General features: G+C 41.6%; 1 protein-coding gene across 5 annotated transcripts in view; it reads right to left on the bottom strand.

Moving 5' to 3' along the window:
* The window catches only part of ADAMTS18 (ADAM metallopeptidase with thrombospondin type 1 motif 18), a 129,470-nt gene that overhangs the window by 71,240 nt on the left and 34,933 nt on the right, over window positions 1–23,297 (bottom strand). For 4 of the 5 annotated variants that reach the window (XM_075940029.1, XM_075940027.1, XM_075940028.1 and 1 more), the window contains exons 4-7: window positions 7,294–7,576; window positions 2,624–2,823; window positions 1,455–1,538; window positions 505–664 (exon numbers count right to left, since the gene is read on the bottom strand). In XM_075940029.1, coding sequence (XP_075796144.1) covers window positions 505–664; window positions 1,455–1,538; window positions 2,624–2,823; window positions 7,294–7,576 — 727 coding nt within the window. Of the gene's footprint in view, window positions 1–504; window positions 665–1,454; window positions 1,539–2,623; window positions 2,824–7,289; window positions 7,577–23,297 lie in introns of those variants that run through there. The other variant, XM_075940031.1, reaches the window with a different exon arrangement.

Raw genomic sequence — 23,297 nt, 5'->3', positions numbered from 1 at the left:
AAAATATGTCCCTTGAAGGTCTCTATGGCCATCTTTTGCTGTGCTTTTAAAGTTTTTAAAAGAAAAAAACAACACCCATATAAAGTGTTTTTCGGTAGATTTAAAGCACTTCATAGTTTTTAATGGGTTTACTCTCCTAGCACCTCTATGAAGCAGGGAAATGCTTTAGCTTCTCTGCTCAAGTTCCCTACCTTTAAAATAGCAATTCTCCCCATTTTAGAGGGAGTAACTTGGGCATAGTGCGGCTAAATGTCACATGCAAGGTCACCCGAGAAGTCTGTGGCAGGACAAGGAACTGAACATAGCTCTTCCAAGTCCTAGAATAGTTCCCATATGGCTGGACCATCCTTCCTCTCATTAACATGTTACTTTCCACCTTGACTATTTCTTTACCTCATCTTCAGATATTCTCCCAGGCACAATACTGTGATTTCTTTTTTTTATTAATCAAGATGCTGTCAGCTGACATTCATCAGTTTTGCAGAGCATATTTTCTTACCATACCTAAAGTGTCACAGGGTTCATTTTTCCAAGAGCAGATATCAAATCCTGTAAGCAAGATGGCATGGTCGTGTCGCTTTCCATTCTTTCCAACCAAAGCAGATTGCCACTGACAAAAGCTATTTAATGACTGGTCCGCGTGATGGTTGATCATTAATCCACCCTACAGATATTTCATAGACACAGAAATAAGATGCTTCTGCCAGCAGCCAAGGAAGGTGATTGAAGGAAGAGGTGGGGGGGGAGAGGAATTACTTTAGTTGTATGACCGGGTGTGACGCATTTCCTATGACACTATGTATTTGACACATATACCTGAAATGACTATTTCAAGTCAATCAATCATAATTACAAAACGAAGCTGAAGAAACTCAGGCCCACAGACTTTTTCTAAGGCATGGATGTAAGTTAGGTGCCCAATTCCCTTTGACTTTCGAAAGGAGTTGGATACCTAATTTTGCCTTTGAAAAAATCCTCAACAGTATTTCAATAGCAGGAAGTGATTCATAACTCTTAAACTTTAATTATAATGTGAATGATTTAAGGGCTTGTCCTCCCCCTTTGGAAATAATTTCCCTTGTGAACCTGTGCCCTTTTGATTTTCACTGGGAAATATGCATGAGGTTCAGGTATCTTTAGTCCCACTAGATGAAGGACTACTAAAAGCAACAACCTTTATAAAATATTTGGGGATTCTACAGTAATAAAAACATTGAAGTGTAAAGGGGGAGTTAATTTAAGTCCTGGTTTTATTATTAATATAACTAGGAGCAGTAAGATACAGAAAAGATATCATAAAGGGTTCTGGTGATGCCATAAAATCTCACACTTTTGACTCTTGTGCTTTATAATACCCTAAGGGAAATTTCCTTCACATAGCATAGGCCTGTCCATATATTCCCTGTGAACATGTCAGATACATTCTGCTACAAAAGAATAATGACACCACTTACGGGCTCTTGTTCCAGAAGAAGAAGGCTCACAACAATGATGTTTATGTCACTTCCTATTGTTCCATCTTTAAAAAGACTAGAAACCTGCATGAATATGTAAGAGAGGGTAATAAACAAATAATTCCATAATAAAAATAGACTAAAGATTATTTATGAGTTTTCATGATCCAACTTTCAATGACAGTCAAGAAAAACTCAGCACCTTTCACCTTTTTTCTAGCAGAAGTGCGCATGTCAGGGCTGACACAAAGCCCATCAAAATGTATTGAAAAATTCCCATTGACTTCAGTGGTCTTTGAATCAATCCCCTGTTCTGCAGGATCAAGGCAAATTCTTTACATTTATTTAATATTCTAAGTTATGTAACATGGGGAGGTAAATAGACCATGATGTTTAACACTCTATGGTCAAGTCTCCCTGAACAAAAGCCAATTTAAAGAGGCTAGAGTGGGATTTGGTATCTTCTAAATTATTCTCAAAACCCTCTTGTTCCTGCCCAGACCAAATAACTCATCTTTTTAGCAGAGGGAAACATGGGACATAAAGCAAACACTTTTGTCATGGGGCAAAGCAGATGTGCAGGGAAGTAAGGGGAATAGAGTACCCTTTAGTGCCCTGCATAGCCCTGCTTAGCTTGTGATTCTAGGCATACTACCCACCCTACTTACTCCCTATTTACAAGTGGATTGGGAAGTATTGGGAGCTGTGGCTTCATCTCACCTTTTCATCATCAAGAGTAGGGATGAAGCTACTTATTCCCACTTCTCCTCACAGCGGAGGTGATTATAATGATTTGAATTAGAAATCTCCTATCTGCCCCCATCAGCTATGTACCATCCTTTATACAGAGTGGATTGTAAAGCTGCAAGGTGGCCCTTACAGACATGATGTGCAATACATAACACCACTAATTTTAAAAGAAATTACATTTGCAAAATAATTATAAAGCCTCATTTCACCCACGCCACAAAACAAGGATTGGATGTCTAGGCTGGCACACTTGGACTTGCAGAAATCAAGATTTTAGTAGTGCCAACTTTCGTGAACTTATCACGAGTCTCACCGAGGTGGGTGTTTTTCTTAAAGCCCCAGCTCCTGGTTGTCTTGTAGGTTTTCCTCAGCTGTAGATGAGTAAAAGCCAACGGCACGTCAGTTATACCAGCTCTTACCATGTTCATAACTGTTAAGATATAGGTGGTTACATTGTCCTTGCCATGCTTTTCCAACATTTTTTTATCTGCCACAACAAGCGTTTCAACATTCAGACTTCCACTTTTCTGAGCTTTAACAGCTGATCTTTTAAATCGTGCTGAACTTCCATATTCATCCGATAGAATGTATGTATCCTCTGTGGGTGGCTTAGGTGTGTCTAAAGAGAAACAGAACACAGTGTTGGAAAGGATTCAAAACAGGCCATTTTTATGACTAGTTGGTTAGATAGTAAAGCACCGGGGGAATAGAACCCTAAATGAATTTGCAATATTGTGCAAGAGCCAAATATTGATTAATAGGGCCTGTAAGATGGTGAGTTCTTTCTAATACATTATTAATTAAGATTGGATTCATTTTTCTTTAGGAAAAAACCTGAATACAATAAGCAATTCAGAGGAAAGAATTAATCTAGCAAAATAAGTTTCAAGTGTTGTAGGGGAAAATACTTAGTATTTCTGCATGAACAGCTATATCCTTTTTGACCATTTTGTCACCTTCCTACACATTGCTGTACACATAACATTTGGCCCAGATTCTGCCTCCCTTAATAAGTGCTTCCAAATAGGTACAGAAATTAGATAGGCTGCAAAAGCAGCATTCCTGTGCGCCTGTATTTTGACTGGCAACAGCCCTCTGTGGAGAGGCTCTGCACAGGTTCTTTTTGCTTGTAGCACAAAAATCAGAGTGTGTAAAATAATGACCATTTCTGGGTCAGAAGCCATGTACGTAAACATGTGGCCATACTTCCTGAGAAATAAAAGATTGCCATGCCTTCTGCTTGTTTAGGGAAGGGCTGCAGAATTGAACCTCACTCTAGGTTTTGAGGAAGCCAGAATTAGGTCAAAAAACCTTGGTTCCACACTCCTCCCTTTTATGGATTTGTGAAGTGCTCTGATACTTTAGCAATAAGCACCATAGAAAACCCATGAGAAAATTACTAATTCTGTTTTGTAATCAATGAATAACCTTTAGAAAAAAGTCCCGATTATCTTGGAAAAGAGAAGACTAATGAAATAGTCCATGCCTCAGTTTCTAAAGTAGTCCCTGCTGGCTGCCATTCACAACAGTCTCTGTATAGTATTTAAAAAATGGATTGACACAGAATGACCCTGGGTTTGTATAAGAAGTATATATTGGGGCTTCTTAGACTAGGGGAGATTTAGCAGGGAGGAGGAAGGAAGTAGCAGAGAGACCTGAGATATTGAAGAAAAACATGAAGTGACTGAAAATATAAAGTCTTCTCAATCTTTAAAAGGGTAATTGTCAACCAGATCAATTTTTTCCTGCAGAATGTTTAGAGACTTTCACCCCTCTTCCTTTACTTTTCAACTTCCAATTTTCTCTTCTTTTCTTCGCTTCTTTTCTTTCCTTCCATTCCTCGAACCCCTCCTCATTTTTTCTTTCAAAAAGGAACACTCTTGAACTCTGAACTCAAATAGGAATTGGAAAGGACATATTCCAACTGATGCAAGTTTTTCAGTTGTCAGGTATTCAGTTGTCAGGTATTCAGTTGTCAGGAAGCTCAAACAAGAGGCAGATCAGCTTTCAAACAGAATTAAGAGACCTAAAGTATAGCTAAGAGGTCCTTCAGGAGCTTACAGGTTGATAGCCTAAAGAAGGATAGGATAATGTAGTTGGTAGGACAATGCAGATTCAATACGTTTTTAAAAGGTGGCTCCAAAATTTTATTTAAACAATTGACTTGAGAGGTTTTCATTGAATCATTTCAATTGCTGAGAACTTCATTGACAAATGGTGGAATTTAACAGACCTATTCTCCTTCCTTTGCCAAATCAATGATTCTTAATGCCTTTCCTCCATCTTCCAGACTCACTGCATATCTCAGACTAAGGATGTGTCTAAACTACACCCCTTTTTCGATAAAAGAATATAGATTAGGCACATTGATATTGCAAATGAAGCTGGGATTTAAATATTCCGCACTTCATTTGCATAATGGCAGCTACTGCTTTTTTTCGAAATGGGGCATTATTTTTTGAGGAGTACAGGATCTTTCGAAATGGGGCATTTCTGTTGAAAATGCCCCTTCTAAACTGCCGGTTTTTTTTTAAAAAGCCCCATTTAAAAAAAAAGTGGCAGCTGCCATTATGCAAATGAAACGCAGGATATTTAAATCCCAGCTTCAATTTCAATATCGCCGTGCCTAATCTACATCCCTTTATCAAAAAAGGGATGTAATTTAGACACAGCCTTAAGAGAAAATAGAGCAGTACTGATAATTGCACAGAAGAGGCAACGTTAAAGCACCAGCAAGGAAAAAGGAATGGCCCATTAAAAGATAAATCACACTCAAGAAAACCAGAGCAAGGGATGTGAAGGGTAACAGGAAAGGTTTCTACAGGCATGTTAGCAATGAAAAGGTGATCAGGGAAGGTATGGGAAAATGACTGGATGAGGGAGGTAATCTAGTGAGAGATGATGTGGGAAAAGCTGAAGTACTCAATGCTTTTTCTTTCTTTCTTTTGTTCTTTTGTTCTTTCGAGGAACGAGGTGTAACGGTAGTTCGAATTAGAAAGCCTAATTCGAACTACCTACTCCGTGCCGCGTGTAGCCGCGGGCACGGAGTCCAAACTACTGGGGATTTTAAAATGGCGGCACCCGGCAAGATGCAAATGAAGCCCGGGATATTTAAATCCCGGGCTTAATTTGCAACTTCGATTGACTACATTAACCACCCTAGTTCGAACTAGGATGGTAGTGTAGACATACCCTATGGGAAGGAGGTGGGCAACCCTCAGTGGAGAAAGAACCGGTTAAGATCTATTTTGAAAAGTTGGATGTACACAAATCCATGGGGCCAGATCTAATGCATCCAAGGGGGCTGAGGGAGTTGGCTAATATGATTGCAGAGCCATTGGCCATTATCTTTGAAAGCTTGTGGAGATCAGGGGAGCTTCCGAATGATTGGAAAAAGGCAAATGTAGTGCCCATCTTTAAAAGGGGAAGAAGGACAACCCAGGGAACAACAGACCAGTCAGCCTCACCTCAGTCCCTGGAAAAATAATGGAGGGGATCCTCAAGAAATCCATTTTGAAGCACTTGGAAGACAGGAAAGTGATCAGGAATAATCAACATGGATTCACCCAGGGCAAGTCATGCCTGACCAACCTGATTGCTTTCTATGACCAGGTAACTGGCTTTGTGGACATGGGGAAGGAGGTGAATGTGATATACCTTGACATTAGCAAGGCTTCTGCTACGGTCTCCCACAGTATTCTTGCCAGCAAGTTAAGGAAGTATGGTTTGGATAAATGGACTCTTAGGTGGACAGAAAGCTGGCTAGATTGTCAGGCTCAATGGGTAGTGATCAACTGCTCAATGTCTGGCGGGCAGTTGGTATCAAGCAGAGTGCCCCAAGGGTCAGTGCTAGAGCCGGTTTTGTTCAACATCTTTATTAATGACTTGGATGAAGGGCTGGATTGTACCTTCAGCAAGTTTGCAGATGACACTAAACTAGGGGGAGAGGTAGATATGTTGGAGGGTAGGAATAGGTTCCTGAGTGACCTAAACAAATTTAGAGGATTGGATCTGATGAGAGAAAGAAAGAAATCTGATGAGGTTCAACAAGGACAAGTGCAGGCTTCTGCACTTGGGATGGAAGAATCCCAAGCACTGCTCTAGGCTGGGGACCAACTAGCTAAGCAGGAATTTGGCAGAAAAAGTTGTGGGGAATTACAGTGGATGAGAAACTGGATATGAGTCAACAGTGTGCCCTTATAGCCAAGAAGTTAAAAACATCATATTATGTTGCATTAGGAGGAGAACTGCCAGCAGATCTAGAGAAATGATTATTTCCCTTTATTTGGCACTGGTAAGGCCACATCTGGAGTATTTGTCCAATTCTGGTGCCCCTCCCCCTGCCACACATTACAGAAAGGATGTGGATGCACTGGAGAGAGTCCACCGAAGGGCAACAAGAATGATTAGGGGGTTCAAGCACTTGACTTGCAAGGAGGGGCTGAGGGATTTGGGGTTATTTAGTCTTCAGAAGAGAAGAGTGAGGGGGGATTTGATAGCAGCCTTTAACTACCTGAAGAGGGGTTCCAAAGTGGATGGAGAGAGGCTGTTCTCAGTGGTGATAGATGAAAGAATTAGGAGCAATGGTCTCAAGTTGCAGTGGGGGAAGTCTAGGTTGGATATTAGGAAAAACTATTTTACTAGGAGGGTGGTGAAGCACTGGAATGGGTTACTTAGAGAGATGGAAGAATCTCCATCCCTAGAGGTCCATGCTTGACAAAGTCCTGGCTGGAATGATTTAGTTAGGGTTGGTCCTGCTTTGGGCAGGGAGTTGGACTTGATGACCTCCTGAGGTTTTTTCCAACCCTATGAATTTTGTAAGTTGAGCAGCACATTCTCAAGAAATTCTCTCACTGACTTATGGTGGAATAATAGTAGTGATGGACAGTGCTAGAAACTAAAAATGCATAATCCAGCTCCTTATATCTGCCTCCCCACCAATACCGCTTTGGCCATTTCCTCTATTATCTGTACTATTTAAAATGCTCAGCCCCAGTTAAAGCAGTGGTTATAAACCCCACTATAAAAAACACTTACAAGTCTCTAAAAACTACAATCTCAAACAAAGGGAGAAAGTTTCCTTACATACATTTCTTTCGACGTCCACAAAAATGCTGCTTTTGAAACCTTCCATGGTGGTAATCATTCGACTGATCATGATACTTGTGGTGTGTGTGATTTCTGTGATGATCAAGGGAAAAGTGATTGAAATTGGAATCTACTTTATACCGGTGCACTTTCTCCTCAGCTGTCCGTTTGTATAATACATGAGGATGATGTCCAATGGGTGATGTGTAGTTGTGTTCCTGTGCTAGGTGCTGAGGTAATGGAGTTATAAGGAATTCATTCTCCTGCATCCTTATCAAACCTGACTAAAAAAAAAAAAAGGCAAATTAAAAAAAAAACATCATGTCTTGCAGCTTGACAACAAATATATTTATGGTCACTTGTCAGCACTAGATTTTTATTTCTTCGTAGTTGATTCTATTCGCTTAATTTTAGTGTCACTCATAGAAAAAGAAGACTTTTCACATAGTGCCAGGCTATATGCATGGTTAGCGCAGAAGAGGATCAGGAAGAATGAGATTGTTTGCATAGTGAAGAGGGGAATCAAGATGGTTCTATGAAATTCCTTTTTAAAAAAAAAATTAGCAGTAGAACATAGTGGCTACTGCTTCAGAATTGGTTGAACATGACACCTTCAAAGAAGATCTGAGCATATTCAGGTCTAGGGTATGTCCACACTGCAGAGTTTTTTTCAGAAAAACAGCCGTTTTTCAAAAAAAAACCTTCATATACGTCCACACTGCAATTGCATTATTTTGAAAAAACAATCAAAAGAACAGAAGAGGTTTTCCAGCACTGGTAAACCACTTTCTACAAGGAAGAAGCCTTTTTCCAAAAGAGATCTTTCGGAAAAAGGCATGTGTGGAAGGGGAAGACGGAATTCTTTTGAAAGAAGAGGAAAGAGGAAAAAGCACTGGTGCCCTCGTGGCCACTCCATCCATAGAAATCACAGCTTAAATGCGAGATAGCGTCCATTCAGTGTGGACGTTACCTTTTGAAAAAGCAGATCGCTTTTTCGATGTGCTTTTGCTGTGTAGATACTCTCTTTCGGATGAAGATTTTTGGAAGATCTCTTCCTGAAAAGCTTCTTCTGAAAGAAGCCTGCAGTCTACAAGTAGCCATAGATGTGGAATGGCAAGGCAGCCAAACAATATAAACACTTCCCTAAAGTACTGCTACTCAATAGAAGTGTCATTATGATTAGGGCATTTCAGTGTTGAGGGTCCAGAGAAGATGAAAATGAGTTTTACCAACACATTTTGTATTTAGTAAGTTTTCTCCCTTGCATTGTCACTACAAGTTAAACCTCTCTAGTCTGGTACTCTCTGGTCTGGCAACATATGTGGTCCAGCATGATTTTAGTTAGCTAGATGTCCATTATCATGGGTGTGGCCAAGTTTCCCATGAAGTTTGTTTACAGCCACCAGTCCACACTCTCAGGCTGTGTCTAGACTAGCAAGTTTTTCCGCAAAAGCAATTGCTTTTGCGCAAAAACTTGCCAGCTGTCCACACTGGACGCTTGATTTTGCGCAAAAGCACTGATGTTCTACTGTCCGAAATCAGTGCTTCTTGCGCAAGTGCTTTGACATTCCCGTTCAGGCAAAAGCCCTTTTCTGGAAATGTTTTTGCACAAGAGGGCTAGTGTAGACAGCTAAAAACTGTTTTGCGCAAAAAAGCCCCGATGGTGAAAATGGCGATCAGGGCTTTCTTGTGCAAAACCGCGTCTAGATTGGCATGGACACTTTTCCACAAAAAGTGCTTTTGCAGAAAAGCATCTGTGCCAATCTAGACGCTCTTTTTCACAAATGCTTTTAACGGAAAAACTTTTCCGGTAAAAGCATTTGCGGAAAATCATGCCAGTCTAGACGTAGCCTCAGTGTTCTGTGCTGTTATTTAACTCTAATTTAGCCTTTAATATTTTCTAAGAGCCTGGCAGAGTAAGCAGTGGAAGTATTAGTAATGCTGCTAGATAATATTGACCTCTCGTGGTTCAGCAAATTCTCTGGCTCATCACTGGTCACATCCTGAGGGTGCCAGAATAGAGAGGTATAACCTATAGAAGGCAAAGTTAAGTGTGTGGAGAAATAAGTTGTATTTTTTATATATATATAAACTATGAATCAAGCTACATATTATCAGGAATTTAGGATAGGCAGCTTCTAACTGCTCAGTAGATATCAGACCTCTGGTTGGCATTCACTGATGTCTTTTCCAAATACGGGGAATTAGGTATTTTGTTAGTGCCCCCCAAATAAATGTTTCTCCCTTTGTGGTCAATTACCAATTGTAAACAAACTTCCTGTCCCTCCCCCTATGCTTTATGAAATGGACTTTTGGACACAAATATACATAACTCAAAGATGCTTTGGGCAAATTTTCTCATGTAACCTATCAATCTTCCTGTCATAATCCATTGGATCTCTTTACCTTCTTTTGGTGTATGTATCATTCTTGTGTGTAAAATTAGACATATGGCATATGGAATGGTTTATGGTTTTTAAATGTGCAAATGAAAGCCATCCAGGGTGATTCGAAGGCTGGGATGCCTCAGTGTCTGGGCAATCATACACAAATAGTCTTTTGTCCTTAAGTCTAAGCAGTGGTTGGTAGGGACTGGCCAGGTGACTTCCCATGCCAAAAAGGAATCTTTAAAAATAACATGAAAGTTGGCGCACTTTTTCTTTGGCTGGCACACCCAAGGTAAAGAACCAAGGACCCCAGGGTGAGGAACAGCCCTGGTTTGGAAGGCTTAGCAGGAAAAGAAACCATTTTAGGGTGTTTTTAAGGAGATTGTAATAAGTTTGTAGTGAGGATCTAGTGTTAGAATTAGATACACATTTTTTTATTATTTGAATTTATCTACTTAGCTCTGCTGTTCGCACTTATTACCTCTTAAATCCTACTGCTTGTACTTAATAAAATCACTTTTATTTTCTATCAAGCCCAGTGTAAATAATTGTTACTTGGGGGAGGAGGGGTATCCGTGTGTATATTCCCCCTTTCATTACTAAAGGGGGCTTAACTAATTAATTCCTTTGGGGTTCTGATCCCATTTGGGGAGTGGTATCCCAGGAAGGTGGGCCCTAAGCTACACTTTCCTTGGATCTGAAAAGATTCAGTGTCTGCACTGTTTCTCTGGGAGGCATTGTTCTCAGCTTGGGGCCTTGGCTGGGGGTGACCAGGGAGGTGGCCCAGCAGGACCAGGCAGTGAGAAGCCCCTGAGATCAGGAAGGCAAGTGGCAGTGGCTTTGCCAGAGCTCTGGGAGGCACCCCTAAGGGTGTATCCAGACTACAGGGTTTTGTTGACAAAAGTGGACTTTTGTCGACAAAACTATGCCTGCGTCTACACTACTGCCAAATTCTGTCGACGGTAAGTCGACAGAATGCGGCAGTTTTGTCGACGGCGGTAAACCTCATTCTACGAGGAATAACGCCTTTTGTCAACAGAGTTCTGTCAACAAAAGGTGCTATTGCATCCACACTGTGCTTTTTCAAAAGACAGCATCTAGACTCTCTGTTGACAAAGCTGCTTGCTTTGTCAACAGAACTGTCTGTAGTCTAGACGCTCTTTGTTTACAGAAGCTTTGTTGACAGTATCTGTCGACAAAGCCTCTGTCAACAAAAGCCTGTACTCTAGACATACCCTAAGTGGTCTTCTGTGACCACACCCCATCATGACAATTATTATAGATGGACAAGTGAACTGGGATTTTAATAATAATTCTTCTCTATACCACTAACTGTGAGGATCTTCTGCTTTCCAAAAGTTGCTGTGAACATAAGCAGAGATCATATTGTGATTGATTTTTTCTTAATTCAGCATAAATTCAACAAACATTCATCCTATTGTATTCAACATACTATAAGGTAGAGTCAATAACATGTCTGTCAATGAAAGAACAGGAGTGAGAAATGTATCATATAGTATTTATCTAGCTTGCTTGCCCAGTTCAATGGACTGGCAATTTTCAGACCACAACAGAACAAGGCAAAACAGTTCCCTGAAGGGGAAAGAACTGTTATTTTAATCCTTATGCTTTGTGTCATCAGATATTTAGAACTGACACAATTCACATGCCATTCTGCACACAAAGACACCTTCCACACAATCATCTGTTATTCTGCAATGATAACTAGGCATCTGCTAACTGATTTTACAACCTCCTATTGGAAAACAGAAACATAGTAAATCTGTTTTTTATTTCCCCATTTTAAAGGTTTCCACATCTGAAATTACCCCTACAGGATTTAATAAATGATTCAAACCATATGGAATAAAGGATTTTCTACATTTTCTTTGTAAGAAACTGCCCCTGATGTACACCAAGTTTTAATCCCAAATAGAATTTCTATATTTAACATCACAAGGGTGCACTGAGAATTCCAGAAATGTGTGATGAATTGAATTCTGGCCCATGTGCTGAATTCATTTTTCTATATGATTTTCATGTGCTGTAACTAACTGCTGAATGACCTAAAAACCTCATTCAGTCAACTCTTGCAAATTTTTCTCCAGCAGAGACCAGTACTGAATCCTCAAATGAGATGTACTCCCTTTGGGCTTCAAAGTAAATCAGAAAGGATTATTCCAATTGGAAAGTGTTACGAAGAATGAATAACAACTACTTTATCTTTTTCTGACACATCTAATTCATGCAGTTTTGCAGCTCAGATCAGTCTTTATAAGATAGGTCACTGGTTCAAAAAAAACGTAATTTTTCATTTCTGCAATTTATGAGTAAGATTCCAGTATTCAGTAATTGATCCCTAATAATTCACAAAATATTGACTCAGATCTCTCTTGCATGGAGAGCCACAAACTGGACTGGACAGTTGTTTGGACTGTCATTGTAGTTACAGCTCCTTGAAACTCAAGCAGCATCTACTTTAGCTTCAGCCCTGGTGAAAATTAGAGCAGCATACGGGCTGTTCAACCTTGTGTTAGTAGGTTATGGTTGTCAAAGGATATGTTCCACTTGAGAAAAGAGCATAGATGCCTTCCCTAGACGTTTACACAATTGATATGATCCCTTATGCCAGCGTTAGGGTGGGAAATTGGCTAAGCTAGCTTTATACCATCTGAGATATTTTCATTTCAGAATAATTTCCCACAGGAATAATTGAGACCAGGTGCTAGCCTCCCTGCACTGCCAGAGCTGTGCAAAGGGAACAGAATGGGGAGAAAGAAAATAGCTCAATCTCTTTCCTAACTTAGATTTTTTGCAAAAGATCTGTGACGTTTCAGTGAAGTCACAAATTAAGTATAGTACAGGCAGTCCCCGAGTTACGCGGATCCGACTTATGTTGGATCCGCAGTTACGAACGGGGCCCTCCCTCTCCCTGGTCTCCAGCAGAGGGTCTCCAGCGTCCGCGCTGTCCGCTGCCCGCGTGTTCCGCCGCTTTGCTCCCCGTCCGCCTGGGGCAAAGCAGAGCAAAGCCACGGAGCCGGAGGGCAGCAGGATAGCCACAGCGCGTCTGGGCTGTCCCGCTGCCCCTGTGCTCTGCGGCTTTGCTCCTGACACCTGTGGTACAGCAGCTGCGGCGCTGCCGGTTGGTCCCGTAGCGCCACTCTGGGCACCACTGGACCAACCCAGCAGCACCCCAGCTGCTCTGCCCCAGGTGTCCCCAAGTCAGCTGCTGCTGAAACTGACCAGTGTCTGACTACAGGAAGCCTCTGCCCCGGGCTTCCTGGAATCAGCTGCTGATCAGTTTCAGCAGCAGCTGACTTGGGGATGCCTGGGGTTCTTAAGTTGAATCTGTATGTAAGTCAGAACTGGCCTCCAGATTCAGCTGCTGTTGAAACTGATCAGTTTCAGCAGCGGCTGAATCTAGACGCCAGTTCCGACTTACATACAGATTCAACTTAAGAACAAACCTACAGTCCCTATCTTGTACGTAACCCGGGAACTGCCTGTATATTCCTCCTCATTAGGTACTTCAGCTGATTTGGGTATGTAAAATGTTACTATGGATAAATCAATGTTAGGTCTTGGTATTGTGAGAATCAGCATTACTAGAAGTACATTAGCTTAACCATACTTCACCAAAGTCTACGGGAAGTCTTTTCATTCACTGAAATAGACTTTAGATCCGATCCTGGCAAGACTGACCCAAGGCAAGAAGAGGCTATTGGCAGGGTATTTTTCATGGCTATGTCTATACTACAGTTTTTCTTCAAATTTCCCACTGTCATAGCTCTGCGAGTGGAAGCAATGTTACATTTTTACCAAGTCCAAACAACACAGTGGTGAAAAATCCAAGGACCCCCAGGTAGATGCTCTGCAATCCAACAGTTGCTATCACAAGGAAAAAGGCACCATTTGAAAAGACTGAAGAAAAATGCTAAGATCAGAAAGGCCTAGGAGAAGTCTTTGAATTAAATTTGCTACCATCTTGGTCCACCAAAACCCAAATTTGCTATTTTTCATAAAACACTGTAAGGGCTATTTTCTATCCTGTAGCTTTGGAAAAGTAAATTATAGGATTTAGGGTGCAATTTGTAAGGCAGAAAGTTTGGTCTGTTTAATTAAAACAGCTCAAATTTCAAGCAGCAAATATTAGCTTGTGACCAAGTTTAAAACCTGAAGAATCATTCTTCAAGTTTAAAAATGAAGAATCATTCATAGAAATTATTCAGCAAATAATTCTTAATCGGCCAATCCAAAACTTACAGAAACAATACGTGCAGATTATGAGACAACGTTTATTAAATACATTATTTGATATTGTTCACTTAGTTCTGTGATCTGTTAAATAAATGTTTAGTCTGAGACATTTCTTAATAAAATTTTATATTGTTGGGGTATTAGCAATGAGGCATTTGTCCAAGATTTTCTTGGTAAATCTCAGAAAGAAAGGGAACCCCAAAAAGAAAGTTGGAGATGATGATTAGAAAACAAATCTGCTTTATGATTTCTGTACTGATATTATAATACTTTCATAATACTATGTAAAGATTAAGAGTGGGATTTTGAGAAATACCCAGCATTGGTCTCTACTCCTATTAAAGTCATTGGTACAACTTTCACAGTTTTCAGGTAGAGAAGCGCTAGACCAAAGTTGAATATGTTTGAAAATCACATTCAGAAATGTTTTCTCTCCTAGAATGGATGATTTGCATCTCATTAAAATAGCATGCAAGACATCTTGTGTTCTTCTCTGTACTTAGAAACTGAAGTCAGTGGGAGCTGGGCTGCCCCCTTTATGTCTAACTTGTAAGGTGTGGAACAATTCCTGAAGGTTTAGAAACATCCTCCACTTCCGCTACGAGTGAAGAGTGGTCATTGGGGGAGGTAAATGGAGCAACTGCCCCAGGTTTGGTGATTCAAAGGGGTTTGGGGCTACAGGCCCTTTAAATTGCTTCCAGAAACCTGGGGGGCATGCTACAGATACTCAGGCAGCACACTTCAGATGAGCCTGGCGGAGGGGGCGGGGTGGACAAGGCACAGTCCAGGCAGCACTAAGGGCCAGCTGCCACCTTCCCCAATTCCAGTAGAGGCCCTGCCCCTTCCAACAGCATGGAGTTACCCCCCACGCACACATCTTCCCCAGGGTCCCAGTGAGTCTGACAACTCACCTGTCACCATCTCACAGATGTTTTAGGACCATGGTATGAATATGGTATGAATACATAGAGATGGTAGTGAGGTTGACAAGAAGGATTCTTCAGCTGATCAAACCAAGTCAACAGTGGAGGTTAAGTCATCCTATCTATGTAACATAGGAAGTGAATTTTTTCACAGCTGTGAGTGTTATAGATTGGTGTTTTCGGGTGTAAGCCAGGCACTGACATTCACTTCCGTGGCAGCTGAAAGAATCATTGTCCTAGAGTGGACGTCTCAGAATTACTGTCTTGTTGATATTTAAAAATTGAGATTTTTGTGATGGGGAAAACTCCCCTCTCCACGTGAAGAAAGCATTGTGGCTACAGATTTCAAAGTTGCATAATGTGTTAATCAAATTACAGGCAACAGCTCATCCATATGCATTAGGAGTTGCCTGAAATTCCCCCTCCAGACACAGATAATGTGGTAAAAAACCAAAACGATGTGAAATTCAAAACTGAGGAAACAGGACAATCAACCATTTCATCTGCAATATTTGCATAACAAATTAAACAAACTAGTGCAGACTTATACCAAATACAATTATTCTTTGCATGCTAACAGGAGCACCTTGACTAGACCAGGATACTAAAACAAATATGTATAACAAATGCCTTCCAAGCAACATTAAAATGTTTTTATAATACCTCATTTAATGCTATGTTACTGTGCCCACATCTTTAGGCTATAAAAAAGTAAGTAACCACTCTATTTTAACTGTTAGTAAAACCTGAGACATTTTTAGTGATCTCTGTGCTTAATGAATAAATAATTTAACTTTGCATAAGGATGGATGCATTCAGTGTGAAAAATCTTTCTTAGGGGAGGATGAATTGTGAGCTCCTTTGAACCCATTAAATGTTCTCCAGCATTGTACTCAATATTTCAAAAAGCAGTTGACTTGAGGATTTACCAATAACCAACTGAAGTCAGTCTAAAGACTCTGATTGACTTCAGTGGGGAGAAGCCCAGTGCTTTCTGCTGTGCTATTTCCCATAAGATACAGTTCATACAAAACAATATTGAGCTGAACACAGTTTAACAACAAGAAGTACTGCACATAACAGAAAGACTGAACTTAGAAATACAAACTTCTGTTATGCTTTACAGCAAAACGAAAATATAAATGAAGAACCAGAGAGGGATGGCAATCTAAGAAATGTATTTTTTTCTTACCCAAAATGAGCAGAAATCTAGCTAGGAAGATGCATGTGTTCCTCAAATTCCCATCACAACAATATCTAGCATGGACACATAACAGAGTGCTAACATCCTTTCTCACTCAGACTGGAGTGAAAGCTCAGGGAATGCTGTTGGCTGCAATTCATCCTGGTGTCACTCAAGTTTTAGGACCTGAAGCTCTACTGAGTTTCTGGCCTCTTTCAGACTCAGGAAGCACAAAAAGCCTCAACTGCCTATCCAAGAATTCCTTGGTCAGAAATGAACTCCTTGCTGGCTTAGAGGTGACAGATCGGGGTCGTGTATTTGCCCTTCTGGAAGAGGGAAGCAAGATGAGGATATGGTGGAGTTCCACAGAACCCAAAGCCACTTGCACACACTAAAGCTACCTGTCAGCAACTTTAACTAGCCTCAAGGTCAAACCAACATGCTAAATTGTGTGCAGTGATGCTCGGTTATGCAAAATAATACATGTACCTCTGCACAGGGGTCGGCCACCATGTGGAAGGAAGGAGGTCCACTGCTTCAAGCTACAGCCACACATGGTGATGTCCCCCTCACAAGAAAGTGAGAAAGACCCTGACCAGCAAAGAAGGCTACACAGAGATGACACTGCATTATAGAGATGTGAATGGTTAACTGGTTAACTGGTAAGCCTCACCCTTAATGGGGTTAACCAGGAGGGGCAGAAGCCCACCTCAGGCATGTGCTGCTCCAGCTGGGCAAAGCAGCCCCTGTCCATGGTAGGCCCTGTCCAGTCCCCTTGCCACAGGTTACATACTGGCTCCCCAGGAGCAAGGCTATCAAGGGTTGCCATCTCTGCTCCCAGGGAGCTAGCTTTGCTGTGGGCTCTGCAGTATAACGCTCATATATAAGTACATTTAACCGAATTACTGCTAGGATTTTTAGTGGTTACATGGTTACATTTTTAAACGACTTTTTATATCCATACTGCATTATGCATACATTTGGGCCTAATGACTCATTGACATCAGTAGAAAGACTTCCATTGACTTCAGCAGATTTGGGACCAAGCTCTTAAAGGATGAAGATATGGCTGCAGCATGTACTGTCCCACACAGCCAGAGGGAGGTGCTAGGTCACGCAGCATTCCTCTTCTGGGTTTGACCCCCAGAGGCACATAGCCACTCCACTGTAACAGAAGGCTGTTTAAAACAGTCCAAGTCCATATGTACAATCCAATAACAAACGCTCATTAGAAAGCCAGTGTCACCCCTCCTCTCTGCTTTGTATTGGACTGAATTAGTAGTCTAAAAAATATGCATGACCGAGACTACACTACAGACATAAGAGGAATCATTCAATCAATTACAGTACAAACATATATTAGGAGCTGATCTGCAATCTTGTGATCTCGAATCTTGTGTTTATAATTATCACTAAAGGGCCTTATGAGGCACTAAGCACCCATTAGGTGTGGTCCCATAGATGAATATTTTGGATTGCATAATCAAAATCAGAAAATGTGGGTGTGACGTTAGCTAAAAGAAAATGGGAAGTAGTATATCTGACAAAGCAGAAAGTAGGAACCTAAGCTGCCAAAAGTGTAGGTGAAGTGAAGCATGTTTTAGCCAGTGTGAAGCAGCTTGTAGCAGTGGAGGCTCAACAGGGTTGATAACAAGAGGTCATTGCTACAGAACTTTGCAATTAAGGGACATGGAAAGGCAGTGAAGGATAAACTTCAGTTAGGTCTGAAATATGGTTAAAAGTTTAAATTGTAAAGGGCACAATTCATTATTTTCAAAAATAGCAGACTAAAGCAAGGTTCCCAAATCCATATTTAGTCTCCTAAATGAGTGAACTACTTTTAAAAGTACCAGGCACCAAGGAACTTACACTGAAGTCAGACTTGTCTACATACGTCATTTTACAGAATGCATATTAACCAATTTATTCAAGAAATGTGGCTCAGAGTTTAGTAGGAGTGAGCATTCATGAGATTTCCAAGAATATGCTTGTTTTACTCAAGGCAGAGATCCTAAGAGTGAAACCCACAAAATTTTCATTTAGATCATATGCCAAACCAGATAGTGCAAAGGTATGTGGGGAAAGAAAGAAAGAAAGAAAGAAAGAAAGAAAGAAAGAAAGAAAGAAAGAAAGAAAGAAAGAAAGAAAGAAAGAAAGAAAGAAAGAAAGAAAGAAAGAAAGAAAGAAAGAAAGAAAGAAAGAAAGAGCTTATCTAGACTACACAGTTTTTTTGAAAAAACTTTACCCACATCTAGACTGCTTTCGAAATTAAATCGAGAAACATGGCAGGTTTTTTTGACAGTGGTAAATCTCTTTTTACAAGGAACAGCGCCTTTTTTGAAAGAGATCTTTCGAAAAAAAGGAATGTGTGGACGTGGGGGAGCCAGTTTAGTCAAAAAAAGAGGCCTCCAGGAAAAAGCCTGGTGGACAATCTTTCTACACTAATCACAACTCTATAGTTCCTGTCTCCAGCCACGACTTAAAGGCACAGGGACCTAGGAAAGCCACTGTAGCAGAAAGCCGGCTTCAGGACAGCACACTGACTGCACAGCTCACCCTGCCACAACAGGTAGCAAAAATGGCACAGCCACAAGGCTCACAAGGCCTGCCTGGCCCGTCCAGGGAGCTGCCCCAGGGGTCCCAGGACCCACCCAGGGGGAACAAATGCCATGCATGTGCATAGTCAGGAACTGAAATCCAGTCCCTGCTGGAGCTCTGGGCTGAGGAGGAGTCACTCCAGGCCCTTCAATTGCGGAGTGACTCGACCAAATACGGGCAACGGTCAAAGAGCTGCGGCAAGGATATGCTTGGGCCCGTGATGCCAGCTCTCACTCTGGGGCAGCACCAGCATCCTGCCCGTACTTCAGAGAGCTCCACCAGATCATGGGTGGTGGGGATGCCCAGTCTCTGAGATACCTCATGGAGTTGGGAATGGAGACGCCTGTGGTCACCGAGCCAGAGCACTAGGAGGATGAGGATGACCAGCAGGTCCAGGAGGAGGAGGACACCATCATCCTCAGCCTAGATTCAGTTCCCCAGGCCCAGGACATCTCCCAGGCATCATCTGACACCGGGGAGGGAACATCACGTGAGTGCTGTGAGGTTGGCACATGGACAGGGTTGGGGAGGCTGATTCTCAGGGGATGGGGCACAATCATCACTTGTAATGCTTGGCATGGACAGCGTGCAGCTGGCCATGCACGTTCAAGCATGTGCAGCGGCAGTGTGCGACATGTGGTCTCAGGAGCCAGTCCCGGAACATGCATGGGCAGGTGCAGCTGTGTGTGGGGAGCGGGACAGGGAGGAGCAGGGATAGCCAAGCCACTCCAGGTCCCTCTACTGCACCTAGGAACCCACTCTGGATGGACACTTCCCTAGCCTGTTTCTCCATGGAGGAGGGCGAGGCATGCAGGATGGACCCCATGGCACCTCAGGGCCCCTGTGAGGCCAGGACTGCTGGGCAGGTCTTGGGACATCAGTGTTCCCTCTACCAAGGCAGTGTGTTCAGGGATGACTGACCACCTCTCCCTCTTGTCCTTCACAGCCGCAACAGCTGCCAATGAAGGGCGAGCCACACCAGCTAGCCGAAGCCGAGAGAGCCGCAGGCACTGGTGGACCCACCAGGAACTCATGCGCCAGCACATCTCGGTTATGCAGGATATGCAGCAAACCCTCGCCCATCTTTTCCACCCTGCTCCCTCCCCCGCACTACAGGGACTGTCCCCAGAGAGTGCCTTACCTCCATCAAGATGGCCCCAACGGTAGACCTCCCCACGCTGAACTGGTGTCCCACTGAGCGGTAACTGTCAGGGTTGGTGAGCTTCCACACAGCAATAGCGACCTTCTTCTCCAGGGGGGTGGCAGGTAGGGGTGACCCAGGTACACAGCTCGAGGAAGGTGGCCTTCCACATGCAGAAGTTGCTAAGTCACTGCTGGTCATCCCACCGCTCCATTGCCTCCAAAATTGCCTCTCCAACATGAGGTTCAGGGGCAAGGCCAGGACTCCCGGATCCATGGTGAGGGCTCAAGGCCAATCTCTGAGCGGTGCTGGACCGGGACCATGCAGACGGTCCAATGAAACTGCTGCAGAAGCTGCAGCATGGCAGAGTGGGGCCATCAGATGCCATGGGGCAGCTCTGGCTTCATGGCCCAAAAAAAAAAAAGAAAGCTGGGCAACCAAAGCAGGCACTGCAAGGGCTTTGCTGCCCTCAAAGAGGCATGCTATCAAGCCAACTGCAAAAGCAGAGAAACGGCTGTCCAGAAGGGTCCCTTTCAGCACGTGTCTCTGCAGCAAGGGGCATGCCGCAGCACCAAAAAGTAAATGCTACCCGCATGCCCGGCCAGAAGTGGTTCTGTGTGCCCTTTTTTCGACTGCCTGGATGCGCTCTTTCAAAAAAATGGATCGCTTTTTTGATCCTCTTTTGTAGTCTAGACGCTCTCTTTCAAAAGAAGCTTTTTCGAAAAATCTCTTTTGAAAAAGCTTATTTCGAAAGAAGCTTTCAGTGTAGATGTACCAAAAGGAAGAAAGAAAACTAAACTTTGCCTGAGTTTTTATGTTATACAAATTCACCCAGCCCTCAGACAAAATTGAGATTTTTGCTCTGTGGGTAGAATTTGAATTAGTAAATTAAAAAGGCCAGAAGATACTTTCTTATGCTAGATCTTCAGCTGGTAAAAATAACCTTAGTGAGCTATGATAATTTTTAGTAGTCTGGAGGATCCATCCCGCCCCCCCACCAAAAAAAAATTCTGAATATTTAGCTTAATTTAAAGTCCAGTGTGCATTATTGAAATATTTTAACATGAAAGAAAAAAATGAGAGTTACCAGCCAGGGATTCTGGACTGGTAACAGGGATTCTACATTGTCCTGCATTTTGCTTCAGGGATTCTGGACTGTGAGTTGACTGCCATCAAGTTTTCTTTCAAATCCAGTTTAATCATAAAAATACAGTACTCTCTCTTCAAGCACATCATAGCTGACTCACTGCCTATATTTTTAAACTTTGAAATGTTAAGATTTTCTAACAACATAGCATTCGACTATCCCTAATCAATGGTCCTCAGAGAGCAGGACCTTAAAACAGCCATTCTGAGTTCATCATGAAAGACTACTCTGTTCAGTTAAACTGCACAAAACGAGTATTATTCTGAACGTTCAGCAATTGTTGAACCAAGGTAACAAAATTGCTTGCCTTTAATTATTCCTATATGAACAAAGGCAAAGTTATCTCTGAATAGCGCCTTTGTATTTTTGCAGTTGACTGAACTTGTTTAAAACATCTTTGTGCCATCCTGTTTCCATCAACATGTAGCAAATACCGAAATAGTCTAATTTGCTTCTCTAGTTAAGGTAATTGAACTGCCGCAACAGTGTTTAAATATTCTCAGCTGACATTTATTGCAGGGTAATGATGACATATTCTAGAAATAACACTAAGACTATTACTTTGCAGTAAATGCAAATTAAATTCCTGTTCATATTTATCCGCTCCTCTTATGCCTTACAAGCAAAAACTTAATGTTAGAAGTGACATTATCTATATTATAAAAATTGTACTGTAAATTTCACAAAGTTTGACAGGTTGCATCCTTGTTTATAGTGATTCTGTCACTATGGGCCCAACACAGCAGTCTGAATACAAGCACACTTCTCTGTTGAAACCTATGTTTCTCTTGCTCATTCTAATCTAATAGATACAGAAGTAAATTAGCTATGAGCAACATATCCAGGTTAGGTCTGACAGTTATACAGGTGGACAAATGACTTAAACAAGGCTGCTGTGACAAGATAAAATCTAGATATTGTATTAGGACAATTCTGAAATGCATCACAAAGCAAACAGGAAGCAATGGGATTATTATATGAATGTACTAATGCTTCACTTTTTCCAAAAGGAGATGGTGAAGTATTCCATGGAATCACAGAATACTAGAACTGGAAGAGACCTCAAGAGGTCATCAAGCCCAGTTCTCTGCCCTCACGGCAGGACCAAACACTATCTAGAATCATCTCTGACAGATGCCTATCTAACTTGCTCTTAAATATCTGCAGTGATAAAGATTCCACAACATCCCTTGGCAATTTAGTCTGGTGTTTAACCACCCTGACAGTTAGGAAGTTTTTCCTCATATCCAACATAAACCTCCTTTTCTGAAATATAAGCCCATTGTCATGGATTGTCTTACAGCTGACTAATTATTTTGGTGTATCAAGAAAATTTGACATAGACATAGTGTAGCTAAGGCCCTGATCTAATAGCCCATTTATGAATAGGGATATGCCTGAGTGCCTGGATCATGGCCTATCAGTGATATGGTGATAAAAGCTCCACAGTCCAAGAGACTAACTTTTATAGAAGATAAAATTCACTCCTGTTCCAGCACTGGGCCAGCATACCACCCAATTCCCACAGAAGCCTCTAAATAGGATTTAAATGAGGCGTAGGTCTTAAGCTGGAACTCTGAATGAGGCTGAATTTCATTCACCCACAACAAAATATTTGCTGTGAATTATTCAGTCCACCTCAGAGAATAGGTGCAACAAAAATGTGTTATTGGGATTACATTTCTTTGGTGTGTATGGCTGACAGTTCTTAAATGGATGGAATAGATCTGTCTATTGGTCTTTTTGAGGTGTGTTATGAACCTTCTACTTTCTTTGTGAATTTTACATAGTTATAATTGTTATAGATAGAAAATTAACAAAAAGTATTTGAAAATAATAGGATAAAAATGAACAGGTTAGGCTAGATAATTATCAGCAGATGTTAAAGACGTTAGTTGCAAAAAATTTTTCATAATGCCTATTTAGCATTCATTGGATGCTTGCTTTAATGTTTCCAAAAAGGAATGGGCTTCTGCATCAGAAATGCACCCCTCAGGAGCCAAGTTCTGCAGAATCATGTGAGTGGCTTATAAATCATGAAATGTTTTAAAAATAAATAAATGGTGGTTCTTTCATATTTGCCGTCTGGTTCCTGAGCCTTCAAGGGGCTTTGTCAAATATTTCTCTACAACTAAGAGGACTAAAAATTTGCTTGTTTATCATTATTAGTGTTTGGTTTCTTTTTTTAATGACTGCTTAAATTCTCAGGTAATCACATAATTCCAGCCACTAGGATTTTTAAGAAAGACAGCCAATAACAGGAGACTCAAGATTAAATTGTGAGATTTGGAAAAATTGGAAGTGACTCGTCTGCCTCTCTCCGTGTGACTTGCGGCCTAATTGCAAACACGAGAGGGGTTCATACAAGA

This window comes from Pelodiscus sinensis, chromosome 12, assembly GCF_049634645.1.
Source record: "Pelodiscus sinensis isolate JC-2024 chromosome 12, ASM4963464v1, whole genome shotgun sequence".
NCBI classification, from domain to species: domain Eukaryota; kingdom Metazoa; phylum Chordata; order Testudines; family Trionychidae; genus Pelodiscus; species Pelodiscus sinensis.
Note: the sequence above shows the minus strand (reverse complement) of the source record. Positions and strands in the feature narration are given on the sequence as shown.